Raw genomic sequence first — 18,101 nt, forward strand, 5'->3', positions numbered from 1 at the left:
TTAATTAAATGTTTATTTTGTTTGATTATTAGTATATATAGCTGAAATTAAACATCACCGAAATTATCTGATTTAGATAACAATAATTTGACTTGTTATTTTATTAATTTATTTAACAGTCGATATGAATTGATCGCGCAACACAACAATATATACAATAATATAACATGTCAGATTCTCAGACAAAAAAATATTACATGCAAATTAAAGTTGGTACTGTCCCAGGCACTTTCAACCTAAAACATTATCCTACATTCTTGAATTGGAAATGGATGAAGCATCGATTTTTATTGTGTGGTGTGTAATAGTTTATGTCACCATCTGGTTTCCAAGTTTTTCATGAAAAATTGTCCAACCTTTCCAATCATTGTGTTAAACTTGGCCTCTGTTTATGACAAATTAAAGCTCTATGGTTTGTCCAAATAGGACTTGATTCAGCTTCCTTTCCATCAAGGTAACGTTAGCAATTTAGTCAAAGATAAACTCAATTCAACCCATCAGATGGTTACTCATTATCCGGCTGAGTCATAACCTTAGTCATTGATTGCTTTCAAGCGAAATGGAATTGGCATAGAAGAAACCTATTTTGCTTGAGAAACTTCAAACAGTAAACTACGCCCATGATTAAACAAAACTTTGCAAAAAGCCTATGATTAACTTGTAACTGGGGAAAGGGGGGCAATTGAGTATTGGCATTTGTAACTGTTAATTCTATTGGAATCGCTTCTCACATTCGATCGAAACCCATCTCTTCCATCTTTCATCTTATTCCTATTTCCACTCGTGTACTCCAACAGTTCCAACAGCCAAAATGCCAATAAATAGCTGGAGAAAAAAAAAATGCAATATCACCCAGCTCTATTGGGAGAACGAATGCCTACATTGGCACAAAAAAAACGCCGTGACCCTAGGCATCTAAGAATGGTTGAACCAGGGTCCAACAGCACCATTCACATGCCCATTGCTGTGAATCCCAACACCGTTTGGAATGAGTGAAGGAGGCACTCCAACGGCCATTTGGGGGGGTGCGGCAGGATATAGCCCATGATTGTGTGGGAGCGTGTGCGGGCTTACAAGGGGACTGCCAGCTGGACTACCCTTACGCTGCTGAAGGGTGTGGATCTGCCTGAGCCCTTCTTCATGGATACGGGACAGTGTCTCCAACTCCTTCATTGATAATGCCTCCAAACCAGCACCATACAGAGGAGCATGCCGGGACATTTCTTCCTGAAGTGAAGCCTCAAGGGTATGAATATATTGCTGCAAGAGATAAAGAGGACGTATCAATCAAACCACATTCTACTATTGTTCTTTTGCATATAAGATTTATCGTAGGAAGCTTAAGCCTCCAGAACTAGCTGCTTCTGGTGAAAAAATTAGTAGCTAGAAAACGAACAGGAAGAGGATGATCATAAGAAGGAACAAGAAAAAGCATAGGCTATGCTGAGGCAAAAACCTGGCAGGCCTGCAGTTTTGATTCCATCCCATCAATATAGGCTTCACACCGAGCAACCTGCTCTTCCTTCTCTCGTTTCTCTCCTTCTGTTTGTCCTACTGTTTGTGTCAGTCTCCGTACTTCATCCTCCAGAGATTGTCGAATTTCCTCTCGAGTCACCTTCTCTGTGGCATACCGTTTAAGTTCTTCATCAAATCTTTTACGTGCAGCTTCAGCACCCTTCAACCTTTCAGCTAGAGCATTTTTCTCCTTCACAACTTTCTGTCAAATTCATCAATTGCAGTTAGAAAAAGGCATGGCTTAATAAAAAAAATCATCAGCCGTTTATAATGAATTAAAATTTTAAATTATTCAAGTAATGATGAGGGAGGAGGATGTTGAACTAGGGACCTTGGGTGTAACGGAAAATGCTCTTAACCATTAGAATTGCAGATTTTTCGACTACAGATTAAATTCAAAATCATATTTTGACCAAAACATAATAAAGATGTAGCAAAGAAGAAATACACTATTGGATATCCACAATCACAATAGGAACAAGTTGTCAAAAGTTCAAAACTCAGGTTGGCATGCTGAGAAAAGTTGACTACTTTCTAACAATCAAAAAGCACAATTTAAATCTAAAAAAGCAATTGCAGGTGCAGCAAGTGAACGGAGATGGGAAAGAGAAGACCCTTTTGAGATAAATATGAAATATAGAAGAAAATCAGCTCCTGATAAAAGGCAGAGAGATCATAAGAGATGACTAGAATAATAATAATACCATACCTTCAATTCATCACGTTTTCGGGACTTCAATTGAGACAGTTGTGTCTCTGCATCATGAAGACGATCCTGAAACACTTTCCTATCTGTAGTGAGCTTTCTAATTTCATCATCTCGCTCTGAGCGGTGCCACTCAAGCTGACTCTCAACTTCTTGTATTCGTTCCGAGAGCTCCTTCTTTTCTCGAGCAAAGCGGTCATTCTCAGCCTTCATTTCAGACTGCCACATCATGACATGCATCAATTCTAATATTCTCCGAAAAGAATAAATAAGATGCGATAATCCTAGCCATATCACCAGTTAAGACAACAAGTACCTTAAGACGATTGTTAGTGGCCTCGGATTCACTCAGTTTTTGCAATATAACAGCTTTTTCTCTAGCCATGTTAGCAGTTTCTGCTTTCCTCTCTTCCCGCATGCGAATGATTTCATCTTCACTAGCACATAACTGGTGCCAAAGAGCAGCCCGATCGACATTTGCAAGTTCAGCAACCTCCCGCATCATACTCAAAACTGGTCTAACAATTTCCTGCTCCTCAGAAGCTAGTGTCACCAATATATCAAAATCTAGATCAATTTCACGACTACTATCTGTAGTACTAGTGGCACGATCAACAAGTCTCTTTAGAATTCTCCCTCGATAAGATTCGTCAGCATACCATTTGAACAATAATGTGTAGAGCATCTTCACAAATCCCTTAACACAAGGATCTCTAGAGAGGGCCAATGTTTCAGCAAGACCAAGAACTGAAGTAAAATCGTCTTGTTGGACTCTCAGCTGTTCACTGGCTTCTCCCTCTACTACCAAATCTGTCTGCTGAAAGCTTTCCGCAACAAATCTGGCATCAAGGTTCAATCTTTGAGCAAGGCGCCTTTCCAAAACCATGGCCACAGAATGAGCCACAATAGCACCACGAGCTACAGCTCTCTCAAACGTTTGAGAGGCTTCTACAGCCAGACAAGGTATGGATAACATCTCAATCAAGATGTAAATATCAGAAAAATGGTGACAAGGCCGGAAAGCCTGCTCATCCACCAAATGAAACCGTTCCGAACAAGGCCCATGTTCTCCAAACAAGAAAAGCCCAGAATGCATAGTCGAGCAACTATCACCAAAATCATCATCACAATCAATATCTCTAAGTATGGTTTCAGCAACATCTCCCCAGCTATTTACAGTTCTACTCAATAATTCAAGGACACAAGGAGAAACATCAACACCCAAATTCTTTAGCCTGACACGAACAGATCTGACCTACAATGATGCAGAAAGAAGTTTGCATAAGGTTAAAGGAAAACCATGTTTAAAGCAATTACATAATTAGGATTTCTCTCTTTCAAATAATCCAAATTGAAAGATGTTATATACATACTGCTTCAGGTAGGTGTTGGCACTGGGATGCAGCTTTAAATATGAAATCTATGGTTGCAGCAAGAGGTTCATCGTTTGAATCTGACAAAAACTCTAAAGATTGAGATAAAACCCGTTCCCACACTTCACTGCCACAGTCCAGTTGACTCAGAGCACCGAAAACCTGGGAAATAAGATACACATAACTTAGAGAAGAACCATGCAAGCAGAACAGACCGATTTGAGCAAATATGCACACGGTAGCTAGACTGTTTCCCATTTAAACTAAAACATTCTACGTACGCATTAACCTAATGTGCACTTGGAATCAGAATATATATTCTAAAAATGCTTTTCTTTCTGTACAGCATGTATAAAAGAGCATCAGCGAATAGGAAATTAATCTTCTCAAAACAGTAAGTACATGAATAGTCATCAGAGTCTTACAGGTGTCCGCAATGCAAGTTCTGCATCTGGCTTTTGCAATCGTTCAATAAGTGCAAAGGCAGCAAGTGGATGCTCTGAATGTTCAACCAACTTGGGCACCAAAGACACCAGATCAGGCTGCAAATGCTTAGGAGCTTTATCCAGTACAAGAGCGATCTTTTGTGCAGACTGAGGCCTACGTCTTGGTTCAGGACAGCCTTGTGGAACAGCTCCATCCAAAGCTCTCAGTGAGTTTACAATCAATCCTAAGAGCTCCTCAGATTGCTCTGGCCACTTAGTCTACAATTCAAGTGTTTAAACAGTAAGTACTACAATGTAAGCAAAGTAATAAGATACTCAACAAAGTATATTACCTTTGAACGAAGGGACACATTTTCTGATGCCCCTGCAGATGTTTCTGGGGGGCAAATTGGCTGCCCAGGAAGAGTTTTTCCTGGGATACCAACCCCGTGCATGTCAGAACTTTGAACAGCCGAAGCACTGGTACTTTCATCAACACTGGCATCCAATCGCTCATACACGGGACAATGCACAGATTCTGTTGCTCCATTTTCTCTATCAGATTGCAGCAGACTGGCAGCTCCACTTCCATCTGGAGTTTTTGAGCTTCCATCAGATAAATCACCATTACAACTCCCTTCTGTAGGTTGGCAACACTCAACCATAATGTCCAAAAGTAAATCAATAATAGCCTGCTGCAACACTTTGACTCCCATTAGTAAATTCATCAAACTAGGAGAAGATTCATCATTCTTCAAGACCTTCATTCCATCACCGCTACCAGAAAGCTTGGTTGGAAGAAGCAGGCGCTTTACTTTAGCAGGGTCATCAAGATAAACACGGAGTCCAGTCAGGAAACCAGCAATGGCACCCGCATCCATCAGAAGCTTTTCTCGTAAAGTGACCTGTGGCTGTGACGGATTATCTCCATATGTGAGGTGAAATCCAGCTCTGGAAAGCAGGTTTCTAAAGATATCTTCTTCGTCACCACCTATTCCTTCACTATCTTCAGAATCAACAAGTTCATCAGGATCTGTTGTCAACGCATCCTGATCATCCTCGGAAGCAAAAACCTGAGCCAAGATGCACATCAATATTGGTATAGGAACCCAACATAAATGTAGAAGGGAAAACATTCAAAATACTGCTTTCGTAAGATTATCTTCTCCAATAATGAGCCAAATGAAGACATATAACTCGACTGATTGAAGTTATAATCATTTCCAATGGCCATAGTTGAAGACAGATGATTGATGGTCAAGAAATGTAGTTGTTCCTTATTCTAAACATTTTTAGACAAATAATGGAAGTGAACTAGACACAATAATCACGTTCACCATCAATGAGAACTCCATGGATATATCCAAGACCATGTGTTAGCTAAAGAAGCCAAACAAAAATAAATAAAAAACAAAACAAAACTACGTAAAACTGCCAGCATGATCTGAAAAGGAAACAACACTCTAGGCTCAAGACTTGATATCATAACTGAAGAAACTTTACCATCAGACAGACTGCCATTTAGCATGCTTAAGTTTTAAAGCAACTTCATCAATAATAAATAGCAGACAGTGTATAACTGAAAAAGGCTTATAAACACTAACCTCTAGGTCTGAAAACTCAAACCAAGGACAGCAGTCCAATATTTCACATACAAAAACAACGGTATCACGGACAAGAAACCCTGCATCTGCCTCCAACATATCTGAAACCTTCATGAATTGCAAAACAGAATTGTTCCAAGTCTTTGTACATATGGAAGACTCCTTCCACACAGTTTTGGCAGGGTTCTTTTGATTCACAACAGCCATCCTATATCGCACCCAGAAATTTTTGTCCAGATCACTGCCAACTGACTGATCACTCTCCAAATAAATACATATGGTGTCAAAGGACTCATATACCCCTGCATTGAGGAAACACAAAAGTTTAAGCAAAAACCATAAACTGTGTCTTTAGGAGAAAAAAAGCCTAACAACAGCTTACCAATCCGAAGCTCACATCCACCAGCTTGAAAGAATTTGCTAAAGATTTTTCGGGTCTCCATTATTTCCTTAAAAGACAGGAAGTTCTCCACCTTCCATGTAAAAGAGCTTCGTTTTACATTCTTGTCAATCTGGGTAGCGGACTCGGTATCCTGATCAATCAAATCCTGCATAATTGATGTCTCTTTCAATATAAGGACCTCTGCAGAGAATACAACAGTGTCCTGAACAAGGAACCCTGAATCTTGATCAAAGAGACTAGTAAGCGTCACAAATTCACGCCAACCCCAGTCCTTTGCAGCTTTGGAGTAGCGGTTCTGAGACTCCTTTGTGACAGACTTCTCTTCCATCTTCTGGTTCACAACAGACAAGCGATGACTCACAAAACAACTCCAATCACTGGCAGTGTTCCGTGAATCTGTAACTTCAAGAAAGACTGAAAGGTGACATGGTGGCTGAGACTGCCCTGGTACCACCAAAAAAATATGGCAAGTTTTCATCAGAACTCTTTCACGACAAGCTAAGCAATATTTGTTCTGTCTATGACATTAGAAAGACTTTATTTTCCCAATGGAATATCAAATTTCTTGACATACAGAGTCCTATGAACAAGATGAGCATTCCAAACTAAGCTCAAGTCATATTGAGCACAAGGATCAGAGTATAAACAAAAGATGCAATCCATGTGGCTTATGCAATTATGCTATCTTTGATAGCATTAATACATACCATATTTGCAGTGGCCCATGATGGCAAGTAACTGCAGATGCAGCTCCCAAAACGTTCAAGTGGTGGAATTATAGTGAGGGACATGTAAAACCATATTCAATAAGGATGATAAAGGTACTACTAGTCCTCATAAATCTGTATGTAAACGATGTACCGCATGATTTCATAAATATGCGACACAATAATTCAAAAAAAGAAAAGAGTTATCGATGGTTACAACCAGTAATTAAGCATAGAAAAACAAAAAGTTCTCCAATGCAATAATGATTCCTACCTCGGGGATAAACAATGAGCCGACAGTCCCGATTCCCAATCTGAAACCTCCTGCTCTTGATGCACAGACCTGTTATCTTCCTCTTCTTTAATAGATCCTTCAACTTTGTGAAATTTTCAATCCTCCAAGTAAATTTCCCCATATGTCCATCCAACTTCCTCGCCCCACTACCACTCCTCCCTGCAGTCAATCCCCCATTCTTCGAAAAGCTACTAAACTCCTTTATCACATGAAATGAGGTACTAAACACCGCGGTATCATCAGCCAAAAACCCTGACTCTGGCCCGACGAAATCTGACATCTTCATATAATCATTCCACCCCAAGCTGGTATTATCCCCGCTCTTATTATCGGCAGCAAACCTCCCATACGAGTCCCTGTGAATGTGATTAGACCCCGGCTTCTGGTTCAACACAGACATTCGAAACAAACACCAACAACTTCTATCGGACAACACAACCGTCTTGTCAGTATCCTTGCTCTCCAAACACATTGATAGATACTCTACAGCATTCACAGTGCTCTGATAAACACTAATCCTCAAATTACACTCTCCGGCGGGGAACACCGGGCTCATTATCTTCTGAGTCTTAATCATATCCTTAAACAAGCTAAAGTTATGCACCTTCCAAGTGAACTTGCCACTCAACACATCGGAGACCGGGCTGGCCACGACGGAAGATGACATCATGGAGCCGGCAGATGACTGCAGCTCGTTATTATTATCTCGCGTGAAATTAACGGACTCATTCAATATCAAAATATCGGCGGTGATCAAAACGGAGTCGGAATTGAAAAGATAACCTAACTTGGAATCAAAAACAGTAGAGGAGCGGGTGAAATCGCACCAACCGTGTGATTTCTTCTTGCTGGAGAAGCGGTGCCAGCTGTCCCTGTGAATGGTCTTGGAATCGTCGGCGACGTTGACGATGGCGAGGCGGTAGCTGGCGAAGCAGTCCCATTTGGAGGAGGAGGTGCCCCGCGGGTCCATGATTTGGAGGTAGATGGAGATGTACCCAGGCAGAGCCTGTGAGTCACCCTTAGGGTATATTAACAACCGGCAATCGTACCCTCCCACCTCGAAGTACTTGCTCCACAGTGCCCTAGCTTTGATTCTCGGAAAATTCTGGACCGTCCATCTGCACACGGCCGAGTACTCCCCTCTCCGATCGACCGTCACCGTCTCCTGCGCCCCGCCGCCGTCCCTCGACCCCACCGCAAGGTCCTCCGCCGCCGCCTCCGGTATTGGCAGCGGCTTCTCCGCCGCGGATGCCGAGTTCGAGGTGGCGGGATGTGATTGGTCCGTCGTCACAGTGGACGACGACGACGACGAAGAAGACGGGACCGCCTCAGACGACTGCGACGGTGACGATGAGCTGCTCTGCTGGTGCTTCATATGGTTTTCGCGTGCACTCCTCTCTCTCTCTCTCTTTCACTCTGGTTTTCGCTTTTTCCGTTTTAGCTTGATTTAATTAATTTCCCTGTTTATGTTATCTTTTTTCATTTTTTGTTTTCTTTAGAGAAAGAGGAGGAGGAAGACGAGGGTGTGTGGAGAGCCTCAACAAGAAGAAGGAGCTTATTTGGACAAACCAGCGGCGCATTATAGTTAACCTGCGCTTTTCTTTTCTTTTTTTTCTTTTTCTAATTTCGCGTCTCTTGGGGGTCACGATCTGCTGCATCCAGGCGTTATTTTGTTTTGCTGGACGTGGGTGTGTGCCTCTCATCCGAGCCGTAATTTGTTGCACGTGAGGTGGGACCCGGAGGATAATGGAAGCACGTGGTTTGGGAAGATCCTGTGTGGGCAGGGCTTGTGCCCTCTTTTGCAGCTATAGGGCCACGTCTGAAGCCTTTTAGACCAATCATATCAAGAGTCGCGTGATTCTAATGCCTTTTTGCCGTTGATTTTGGGCATCTTCCACTACTGGCATTGCTACTTGAAGCCTTCCGTTGCCGTCGGATGAACTTGATTAGTGTGCTAATCTATTCCACTTTTATGGTGTAAATGTCTCTTCTTCTTCTTTTCTTCTTTTCTTCTTTGGAAATTAATGGCCTGTTTGGCTTTTTTTCCTTTTTTTTTTGGTTACAAGGCCCGCTTGCTTTTCCCTTTCCAATATAAGATAATTTTAGTTGGACCTCCAGTTTTGCTATGTAGACCTCAACTTCATTATTTTCTCCTTAAACTAACAATTTTGTCCCTTTATCATTATTATAGTTGTTATTTTCTTTTTTTTCTTTTCTTGTTTTCTATCTCTTGCCTCTCCTTCTCTCTTACATCTTCTCTCTCTCTCTCATCTCCAGAAGAAAATGGTGGACAACGAGTTTATGCAAAAGAAAAGCTCCCAAACGTGTAACTGCATCTTCCATCATAGAAGAGCCTTTCAACGAAGAAAATAGCATCGGTGGCGATCACCACCACCATCATCACCCATCATCTTCGCCAAAATCGATCAGAATATATAGCCTTTGATCTAATTTGAACATGCTGACCAAATGAACTATTGAAGAGTGATAAAATTTATAATTTTGGATATGTGATAATAATGGTCAAATGAATTACGTAGGATATGTGAAAATCATAAAGCATAATTGTTGGTGCTATGCATAATGTGATGTTGATGTTGAATATTTCTTTTTCTTTTCTGGGATGCAAATGTTGAATATCGATCGAATATAGAAGATTCATTTAGTTTCTGAGTGGTGAAGACTAAAGACAGGGGCGGAGCCACATAGGGGCACGATGGGTCCCGTGCCCTAGTGAGATTTTGTATATATATTATCTGGTTTCGTTTTGTTTTTGACTGCTCTCTTGTTGCAGTGGTAGATGCACATATATTTGTTAGGCTGGTGCCTAGTTCGAATGCTGGTTCCAACAATATGCTAATTCTTTTTTTTCTTTTTTTCTTTTTAACGTTAATACTTATTATTTCTTCTCAGCAATGTGCTAATATTTTTTTTATTTCTTTCTTTTTATAACATTAATAGTATTATTTCTTCTCAGCAAAAAAAAAAACATTAATAGTATTCTTTCATATTTTTTCAAAGTTAAAAAAAAATTATATTTCCATTATGAAAAGTTGTTTTCAATCTAAAAACTATAAGTTTGATTAATAAAATATGTAACTTTAAAAAAATACTGATCTTTTTTAGCAAAAAAAAAAAAATCTTTCGATAACCTTATTCTAATTTTTATTTTTATTTCAATTTTGATATATTTTAAGTTTAAGTTTCAATTTTTTTTTTTTTATCTTTTAAGTGCCCCAGTTGAGATCAATTTCTGGGGCCGCCATTGACTAAAGACCGAGGGATATAGTTTGGACCGTGTGGTGAAAACGGAAGAACAAAAGAATAATAATGAAAAAAAAAATGAAAAGAAGAAGAGTGGTTATATTCAGACCTCCGCATTTGCTATATAGACCTCCTTTAATTTTTGAACAATTTTATTTCCTAATTTTTGCACAGGTCTTTGTCTTCTATCTTATCCTCCCTATATTTCCCAGTTTGTTTCATAATTGTTATCTACAACTTCACTTCTTTTAATTGAAATTGGGATATGCAGTCGATCATGACAATTAAATAAAGACGCTTCAACTTCCTGATGTGAGGTTACTTTTATATGCCACAACCATTTCTTATTATTTGTTTTAGTATTATGAATTACAACTTGATTATCTAGCACCATGACCTGATACAAGGTTGATTTCCTAATTGTACCAAAGATTTTATAGGGAGATCCATTATAAAAATATTGATAAGAGTCTGAGAATATTTTTCAAAAACTTGATCAGCCATGGCACATGCCAATGACCCCAAACCCTCATCGTGACTGTTGTTAATTCGCTTTAGGGTAGGGTGATTGATATCCAGCAGTGGGGAAAGAAATAAGAGAAACTGAGAAACAAATAATGAAAGAGAAACAGAGAGATAGGGAGGGAGGAGAATATGGAAGAGTGTGGGGGGGGCATAATAGAAAAAATAAATTTTCAAAAATTTAAGGAGTTCTACATAGTAAATGTGGAGGTCCGACTAGAACCACCCAAAGAAGAAAAAGGATTAGATGGATGCAGTCATGCAGAGGGTGATGACGGGAAAAATTGCAATGCAAGGTTAGATTCATTAAGTTGGATTTTTTTTTTTTTGCTGTTTTTTGAAGGGCCATAATAGTAATTAATTTTTTACAAAATTTCATGGAGGTCTATATAGCAAATGTGGAGGTCTGAATAGAGTCACCCTAACCTATATTAAATGTTTATTTGTTACGTGGAAATGTAAAATATTAAAAATTTAGATAGTCTGATACGATATGTGATTAGTGTTTTCTTTATCGAATCTAATAAGTTTTTGTTATATGAAAATACTCGTACATTTGTGAAGTTAAATATTAATCAAGAACTGTTAGAAGGATCTTTGCATAAAAAATAAATAAATAAATAAAAACCGTTAGAAGGATCTAACTCTATAGAGTCCAGACTACAATAAGTAATCGCATTAATGCACAATATCTTCATTTACAGCGAATCCTACATCAAATGACACGTGACTCATAAGTAACTGTAGTAGGTATAGCAAGAATAAAAACGGACAATCAGGAGATCCAACTTTGTGCCAACTTTGCATGGTATGGTATGAAATGTACAACCCCATTGCGAATATGTTGCTAACGTGACTCATAAACGATATGCGATTAGTGTTTTCTTTATCGAATCAAAGACATTTTTGTTATATGAAAATACTCGTACATTTGTGGAGTTAAATATTAATCAAGAACCGTTAGAGGGATCTAACTCTATAGAATCCAGACTATATTAAGTAATCACATTAATGTACAAGATATTCCTTTACAATATGTTGCGCGCTAACGCGTGGCTTCAAATCCCGCCAATATTGATATAATCTCCTCCAATCTTTTTCATTCAACTCAAATCTAAACTTCCTTTTAAAATTACATGAATAAATTCATTCACCTCGACAACTTAAACCACCACATTAAGAGCAAGTGTAGAGTTTTCAAAATTCAACCTTAAGACTTATTCTCTTAATTAATTCTGATTTTTGTAATGCTTCTATAAATACTCGGGGTACAGGTATTACGTCCCCCCGATGCATCAATCTATATTAAATAACATGGGCGTGGGGATGAGCCTCCCAACTTGACTGGGTTCCAAGCCCCTTTTCAAAAAAAAATAAAATTGTGCAAATAGAAAAACCCTAGAGCAAATCACAAAAGCTTCCAACCCACACGTGTCAGCTGAAGGGGTCGATAGATTTGTGGAAGCTCCGTAATCCCGAGTGTGACTCGCACATTTCCTCCAGCAACAGCCAGACTCATCCCCAATTTCTCACACCGTTGATTACCCGCCTCGCCAGACTCTGACCCGATTAATCGCTGTAAGATCGCTTAAATTCTCCCTCTAGTCTCTACTCTCCCAATTCTCTTTCTTTGTTTCAACGTAGAAGAATGGATTTGAATTCATCATCTTGACCTAGAACTCCAGCACCTTGATTACTACATTCCCCAGAATTGGTGGGAAAGTAAACCAGTCTTTAATTTTGAACTATCAGTCTTAGAAAAATGGAAAATGGGTAACTTTCCCTGATCTCTCTCCCACCTCATGTCGATTGAAGCAGCAAAAGGAAGCACCTTCAATGGGAAAGACTTAATTTTTCATTTAAGAAACATTTTTGTTTTTTTTTGTTTTGGTTGCATTGGTAAACTCTTCAGTAAATCTGTAATGAGCATATCAGAAATTTTGAATCTTTAAGAAGTAAGAGCTAAGAGTCCAGTGTGTTATAGTGGTTTTACTGGTTGTATATGTGCAGATTGAGATTTGAGTGTGAATGTATCACTTGGAGTGAATCGTCGGTACATTTACATGCTTATGAGAGAGCTTTGAGATGATTCACGCCCTTATAATCTGATTAATGAGCCTGCAAGGAAAGTATCTGGCACCAACCTCATGATTGGCAACAATTTTGTTTGATATGGAGGTATTATTATTAGTAATGACTGTATATATTTTGGCCTTACTTTTTTCTTTTTTGGTCTGATTCTTGTTCTCGCTCGTCTCCGGCATTCCTCGGTCTTAGTTTTGTGCTTTTTGAGTCTATGTAACTGACTCCCTTTTGAGTGTCTTACCCCTCTAGTGTTCAAATTCGATGGCTGTGACATGCTTTGGGTGTTTAACATGCTTGAGTTGTTGTAACTTGCTTATTATGTGCTTGAAAATTCAAAGGCTGAATGGTAGTTATGTCTTGGAGAATGGAGATACTCCTCAAAGCATTTGTACCCATGTTCTTGAACAGTCCACATTTAGAAAATTCATTTTTTATCCGGAAATATTGGCAAGTAAGTTTGCATGGTTGGGAATTGCAATCGTTCATTGAAAGCTGCCTTCTATCGCTTCAAATCCTTATTGATAACGATCTCCAAACTCTTCCACTTCTCATGCATTTGTTGTTGTGTGCCAAAATAGGATCAGAAGTAGATTTGAATGTGCTGTATAGCTTGCAAGTGCTTGAGATCAATATATGTGTCAATGGTCAGGTATCAGAACCTTTCAGAAATTTATTTTCTTTTGCCTGCTTTCTGTCTGCCCTGTTATCTTGTAAATATTCCAAAATTTACTAGAATTGAAACTCTCTTTTGGCAGCTGGGTGTTGCTATTTTAGAGCCACTGTAAATCATGAAACTTGAAATTCTAAGTTGCATGGGTCGAACAACGTTTTGGTTAAACCTCATATCAAACGTTTTGCCTTTTATGTTTGCTATTTCAGATGGAAGAAGTTTGTCTCAATAGTGAGCCAGTGTTTGATGAAGGCGATGAGTATGACTTGGAGGGAGGGCATGATGTTGGAATTGGGGAAACACAAAGTAAACAGGTCCCCCCACAACCTACTGTCGGTTTGGAGTTTGACTCTTTTGACGAAGCCTATGATTTCTACAATGTCTATGGTAAAGAACAGGGATTTGGCATCAGAGTGAGCAATTCATGGTTCAGGTCAAAGAGAAAAGAGCGGTATAGAGCAAAATTAAGTTGCAGCAGTGCAGGTTTCAAGAAAAAGAGTGAAGCCAACAATCCAAGACCTGAGACGAGAACTGGTTGTCCTGCAATGATAGTTATCAAGCTGGTGGACTCCCAAAGGTGGAGAATAGTTGAATTAGAGCTTCAACACAACCATCAGGTGAGTCCACAGATCAAAAGGTTTTACAAGTCGCATAAGAAAATGATCATTGCTGCCAAAAATGCACAACCACAGCCAAATCCTGTTACAGAAGTTCATACTATCAAGCTGTATCGAACACCTGTTATGGATGTTGGGTGCAATGGATGCTCAACTTTAAGTGAAACTGAAGGTTTAAATCCTATTGATCACTCTAAGCACTTGCAACTTAGAGAAGGAGATGCTCATGCAGTTTACAACTACTTTTGTCGAATGAAATTGACAAATCCTAATTTTTATTATTTGATGGATCTAGATGATGATGGACGTCTGAGGAATGTGTTTTGGGCTGATGCCAGGTCCAGGGCTGCGTACGGCTACTTCTGTGACACTGTAGCCATAGACACAACGTGCTTGGCAAACAAATATGAACTCCCCCTGATTTCATTTGTTGGTGTAAACCATCATGGACAATCCGTGCTGTTGGGCTGTGGGTTCCTTGGGATTGAGTCAGTGGATTGTTATGTTTGGATGCTCCGTGCATGGCTGAAATGCATGCTAGGGCGCCCTCCACAGGTTTTCATTACTGACCAATGCAAACCATTGCAAATTGCAGTGTCTGAGGTGATCCCAGAGGCTCGCCATTGCTATTGTTTGTCATATATCATGCAGAGAGTTCCGGAGAAGTTGGGAGGACTGAAGGGATATGAAGCAATCAAAAGACACTTGCAGAAATCAATCTATGATTCCTTGAAAATAGCTGAGTTTGAAACTTCCTGGGCTGAAATGATCAAGCGGCATGAACTGGGGAATAATAAATGGCTTCACACATTGTATGAGGATCGGCAGAACTGGGTTCCAGTTTATTTAAAAGACACATTTTTTGCGGGAATGATCCCTATCCGCGAAAATGAGAGCTTGCCTGCATTTTTTGATGGTTATGTACATAAACATACGTCTTTCAAGGAGTTCGTCGATAAGTATGACCTAGCTCTACATAGGAAGCGCATGAAAGAGGTGGTGGCGGATCTGGAGTCAAGAACGTCGAGCTTTGAATTGAAAACACGATGCAACTTTGAAGTGCAACTATGTAAAGTGTACACCAAGGATATTTTCAAGAGGTTCCAGTTGGAGGTTGAGGGAATGTACTCCTGCTTCAATACAAGGCAGGTCAATGTCAATGGGCCTATAATAACCTACATAGTTAAAGAACGAGTTGGAGTTGAAGGAAATGAGAAGGAAGTCAGATGCTATGAGGTTTTGTATGAGACAACACAAGTGGATATCCGATGTATCTGCAGTTTGTTCAACTACAAAGGGTATCTGTGCAGGCATGCATTAAACGTTCTAAATTACAATGGTGTGGAAGTAATCCCTTCCCGATACATTTTGCCACGGTGGAGTAAAGATTTCAAGCGCAGGTATCTTCTGCATCAAGGATCCAGTAATATTGATGTGTATGACCCAGCATACTGGCGTAATCATCTTTATAATCTCGCCCTTCCATTTGCGGAAGAAGGGGCACAATCTGAGGAACATTATAAGACGACGTTGCAAGCATTGGAGGAGTTGTTGAACAAGTTTCATCTTGTAGAGGATACCCTCAATGTAACATAGAACGGTATATTATAAAATATAGTTACTTGCAAAAAGCGCAAAGCTCTTCCTTCATTTCATTTGACCTTTTACCCACGGCCGCACAACTAACATAGGCAATAACCAGTGTTATTAGTACCAATGTCTTTGTGGAATGGGGGCTAGTGTCTGTGAGGCTCGGTAATGCTGCATTATCAACCCCTTTTGTACTGTCATCATTCACAGTATAAAATGTGGAGAACAGGGAGACTCTTCTTGGTTTCTCCCTGTTCTCCACATTTTATACTGTGAATGATGACAGTACAAAAGGGGTTGATAATGCAGCATTACCGAGCCTCACAGAGTCTCCCAAGTTCAAGCTTTCGATAAAAGAAAGCTCTATAAGCTGTTTTACTCTTTGGTTAATTAACTAAGAGATAAATGAACAGTTAAAGATGACAGCAGACACATATTCTGCAACAGAACTTCATAAACCTCAATAAATATGAACCCATCAAGCCGTGGTTTCAAGAAACATAGAGCCTTTTGGCCAAAGAAGAAAAAAGAAAAAGAAAATTACAACCTGAATGAATTAAGAACTTCCATGGGATACACACACATAACACTTCAAATCTGACACTACTCGAAGAACCCCAGACGAAAAATCTGAAGAGGAAAAGCACACTTTCCAGTCCGACCTGACTCGACTTGACTCTCACACTCAACCCAAGCAGGTGGGTAGTAAAAGGCCATGGCAAACAAAGGCCATCACGATATAAACTACCAATAGCACAAGGAATATCAATGCAATCCTGCAAAATCCAAAGCATTTGGTAAGTTAAGACATGCATTGCATAAACATTACTACTTCCAATTCATGCACAATCTAAATTCATTCACAGTTAGTTCTAAAACAGCAACAAAGTGTCCCATCATCATTTAAACCCAGAGTAAAAACTGAGGTTTCGGATTGGATTAGAAATCATACGTGAGCTTAACATTTCTCCACCAAACAGTGCTTCTGAAACGGCGAGCTTGTTTTCGGAATCGAAAGGTATTGCCTTGCATATTAGCAGTTTTATCAACCAGCAATTCCAACCGATCACCTCTGTCCAAAACTTTGTCAATGTTCTCAATCATCACATTCCGCACCTACCACATTCAAAATCTCACTGATATCAAAAATCAGAATTCGAAAATCCGAAAATCAAAAGACAATATGTTTTCACCTGGCTCATTTCGCCTTTGAGTCGATTAATCCTATCCGCATTAGGATCGTTGGAGTAGTACTCCATTTGCTGGCTCAAAACCCTAGAAAACTCGTCGTTCATGCCGTAGGCCTGAGCCGAGAGCACGGCGCGGCCGTAGCTCCTCACGAATCGCTGGTGGATGTCTTCAAGAAACGAAAAAGGCATTCTCCCTGCGCACAATCATCAACCAAATCAGCGAATTCAAAACCTAAGAGATTGAAAATTTGGGGGAAAAAAAAAAAAAAAAAGGGATTCGGAACCGAGCAAAACGACGACGTACTGCCGGCGGTCTCGTCGGCCATACAGAGGACGGTGAGGCCATCGGTGCGCTTGACGTGGAAGATGTAGCGATCTTGGGAGTAAGAGACGTGGGTGTCGCTGTCGCCGGTGATCTTCTCGAGAATTTGGCGCGAGATGGCGGAGGCGTTGGTCGCCGTGGCGCTGAACTCGGCGAGCACCACCGATCCCCGCGCCACCAGAGTGTAGAGTATCGCCATCGCTGCCGCAACGACGTCGTGTTTGGATCACAGCTCGAATTTTGAATCCGCTATAAAGAAGCTTCCTTTGTAGAGCTGTAACGTGATGGCGACTGAGACTCTCTCTCTCTCTCTCCGAGTGTGGTGGACCTCTTGATCTTTCAAAAACGGAACTTTCACTCTGTCAATGTTTGATGTCGGCCAAAAATGGTAAATTTGTGGTGTTTGGTTTCGAATTGGAATGAAATTGAAATTTTAGCCAAGAGTCCATACAGGGTGGCTCTGATGTTTTTCTCGTTGGAAAGATCTATTGTGTGGACCATTGTGGATCGTTGATTAGGATTCAACGGTAGTTCCAATGTACGTCTCACAATAGTACACGCAATCAGATAGTTGAAAAACAAAACTACGGATAAATACGTTACGCCTCAAATCTTTTTGTTCGACCTCATTTGTGATTAGCGATTTCTCATTTTATACGTTGGTTAGTAAGAAACTTGCATAAACAAAATGACCTCTACGTGTAAGGAGGACTTGTGACTTTGTGTGACCATTAACCAACTAGTACTTTTGATGGTAGCTTGCTCTTGTAGGTTCACGATCGGTTCATGTTCGACTACTTGCCCCGACCGTAT

At 40.0% G+C, this 18,101-nt stretch overlaps 3 protein-coding genes across 5 annotated transcripts; 1 reads left to right on the forward strand and 2 right to left on the reverse strand.

The window, feature by feature from the left end:
• Positions 1 to 635: 635 nt before the first annotated feature.
• Positions 636 to 8,576, reverse strand: LOC133741341 (uncharacterized). The gene is made up of 10 exons (XM_062169265.1): positions 7,008 to 8,576; positions 6,006 to 6,470; positions 5,624 to 5,925; positions 4,373 to 5,092; positions 4,020 to 4,298; positions 3,595 to 3,756; positions 2,538 to 3,476; positions 2,225 to 2,440; positions 1,457 to 1,717; positions 636 to 1,260 (listed from the first exon to the last, which is right to left on the reverse strand). The coding sequence occupies exons 1-10, from the start codon at positions 8,401 to 8,403 to the stop codon at positions 916 to 918; spliced, it is 5,085 nt and encodes a 1,694-aa protein (XP_062025249.1). The 5' UTR covers positions 8,404 to 8,576; the 3' UTR covers positions 636 to 915.
• Positions 8,577 to 12,253: 3,677 nt separating this feature from the next.
• Positions 12,254 to 15,836, forward strand: LOC133739785 (protein FAR1-RELATED SEQUENCE 6-like). 3 transcript variants are annotated; one of them, XM_062167592.1, is made up of 4 exons: positions 12,254 to 12,392; positions 12,825 to 12,992; positions 13,478 to 13,548; positions 13,779 to 15,836. In XM_062167592.1, the coding sequence occupies exon 4, from the start codon at positions 13,779 to 13,781 to the stop codon at positions 15,780 to 15,782; it is 2,004 nt and encodes a 667-aa protein (XP_062023576.1). In that variant the 5' UTR covers positions 12,254 to 12,392; positions 12,825 to 12,992; positions 13,478 to 13,548; the 3' UTR covers positions 15,783 to 15,836. The 3 variants fall into 3 exon arrangements, with proteins under 3 accessions (XP_062023576.1, XP_062023575.1, XP_062023574.1); XM_062167591.1 differs by lacking the exon at positions 13,478 to 13,548; XM_062167590.1 differs by lacking the exons at positions 12,254 to 12,392; positions 12,825 to 12,992 and adding an exon at positions 12,999 to 13,350.
• A 376-nt stretch (positions 15,837 to 16,212) lies between these two features.
• On the reverse strand, positions 16,213 to 17,687 carry LOC133738112 (vesicle-associated membrane protein 713-like). The gene is made up of 4 exons (XM_062165560.1): positions 17,271 to 17,687; positions 16,970 to 17,160; positions 16,729 to 16,892; positions 16,213 to 16,552 (listed from the first exon to the last, which is right to left on the reverse strand). Exons 1-4 carry the CDS (start codon positions 17,485 to 17,487, stop codon positions 16,462 to 16,464), a joined length of 663 nt encoding a protein of 220 aa, XP_062021544.1. The 5' UTR covers positions 17,488 to 17,687; the 3' UTR covers positions 16,213 to 16,461.
• Positions 17,688 to 18,101: the final 414 nt, after the last annotated feature.

This window comes from Rosa rugosa, chromosome 3 (genome assembly GCF_958449725.1).
Source record: "Rosa rugosa chromosome 3, drRosRugo1.1, whole genome shotgun sequence".
In the NCBI taxonomy this organism is placed as follows: domain Eukaryota; kingdom Viridiplantae; phylum Streptophyta; class Magnoliopsida; order Rosales; family Rosaceae; genus Rosa; species Rosa rugosa.

Coding starts and splice junctions, on each gene's coding strand:
- LOC133741341 (XM_062169265.1), bottom strand. CDS start 8,403: ATGAAGCACCAGCAGAGCAGCTCATCGTCACCGTCGCAGTCGTCTGAG. Junction 3,477..3,594: donor GCCAACACCTACCTGAAGCA/GTATGTATATAA, acceptor GCATCATTGTAG/GTCAGATCTGTTCGTGTCAG. Junction 1,718..2,224: donor GAAAACGTGATGAATTGAAG/GTATGGTATTAT, acceptor TGAATTTGACAG/AAAGTTGTGAAGGAGAAAAA.
- LOC133738112 (XM_062165560.1), bottom strand. CDS start 17,487: ATGGCGATACTCTACACTCTGGTGGCGCGGGGATCGGTGGTGCTCGCC. Junction 16,893..16,969: donor TCAAAGGCGAAATGAGCCAG/GTGAAAACATAT, acceptor TGAATGTGGTAG/GTGCGGAATGTGATGATTGA. Junction 16,553..16,728: donor TGGAGAAATGTTAAGCTCAC/GTATGATTTCTA, acceptor TGGATTTTGCAG/GATTGCATTGATATTCCTTG.
- LOC133739785 (XM_062167590.1), top strand. CDS start 13,161: ATGGCTGTGACATGCTTTGGGTGTTTAACATGCTTGAGTTGTTGTAAC. Junction 13,351..13,477: donor TTATCCGGAAATATTGGCAA/GTAAGTTTGCAT, acceptor GTGCCAAAATAG/GATCAGAAGTAGATTTGAAT. Junction 13,549..13,778: donor ATATATGTGTCAATGGTCAG/GTATCAGAACCT, acceptor TTGCTATTTCAG/ATGGAAGAAGTTTGTCTCAA.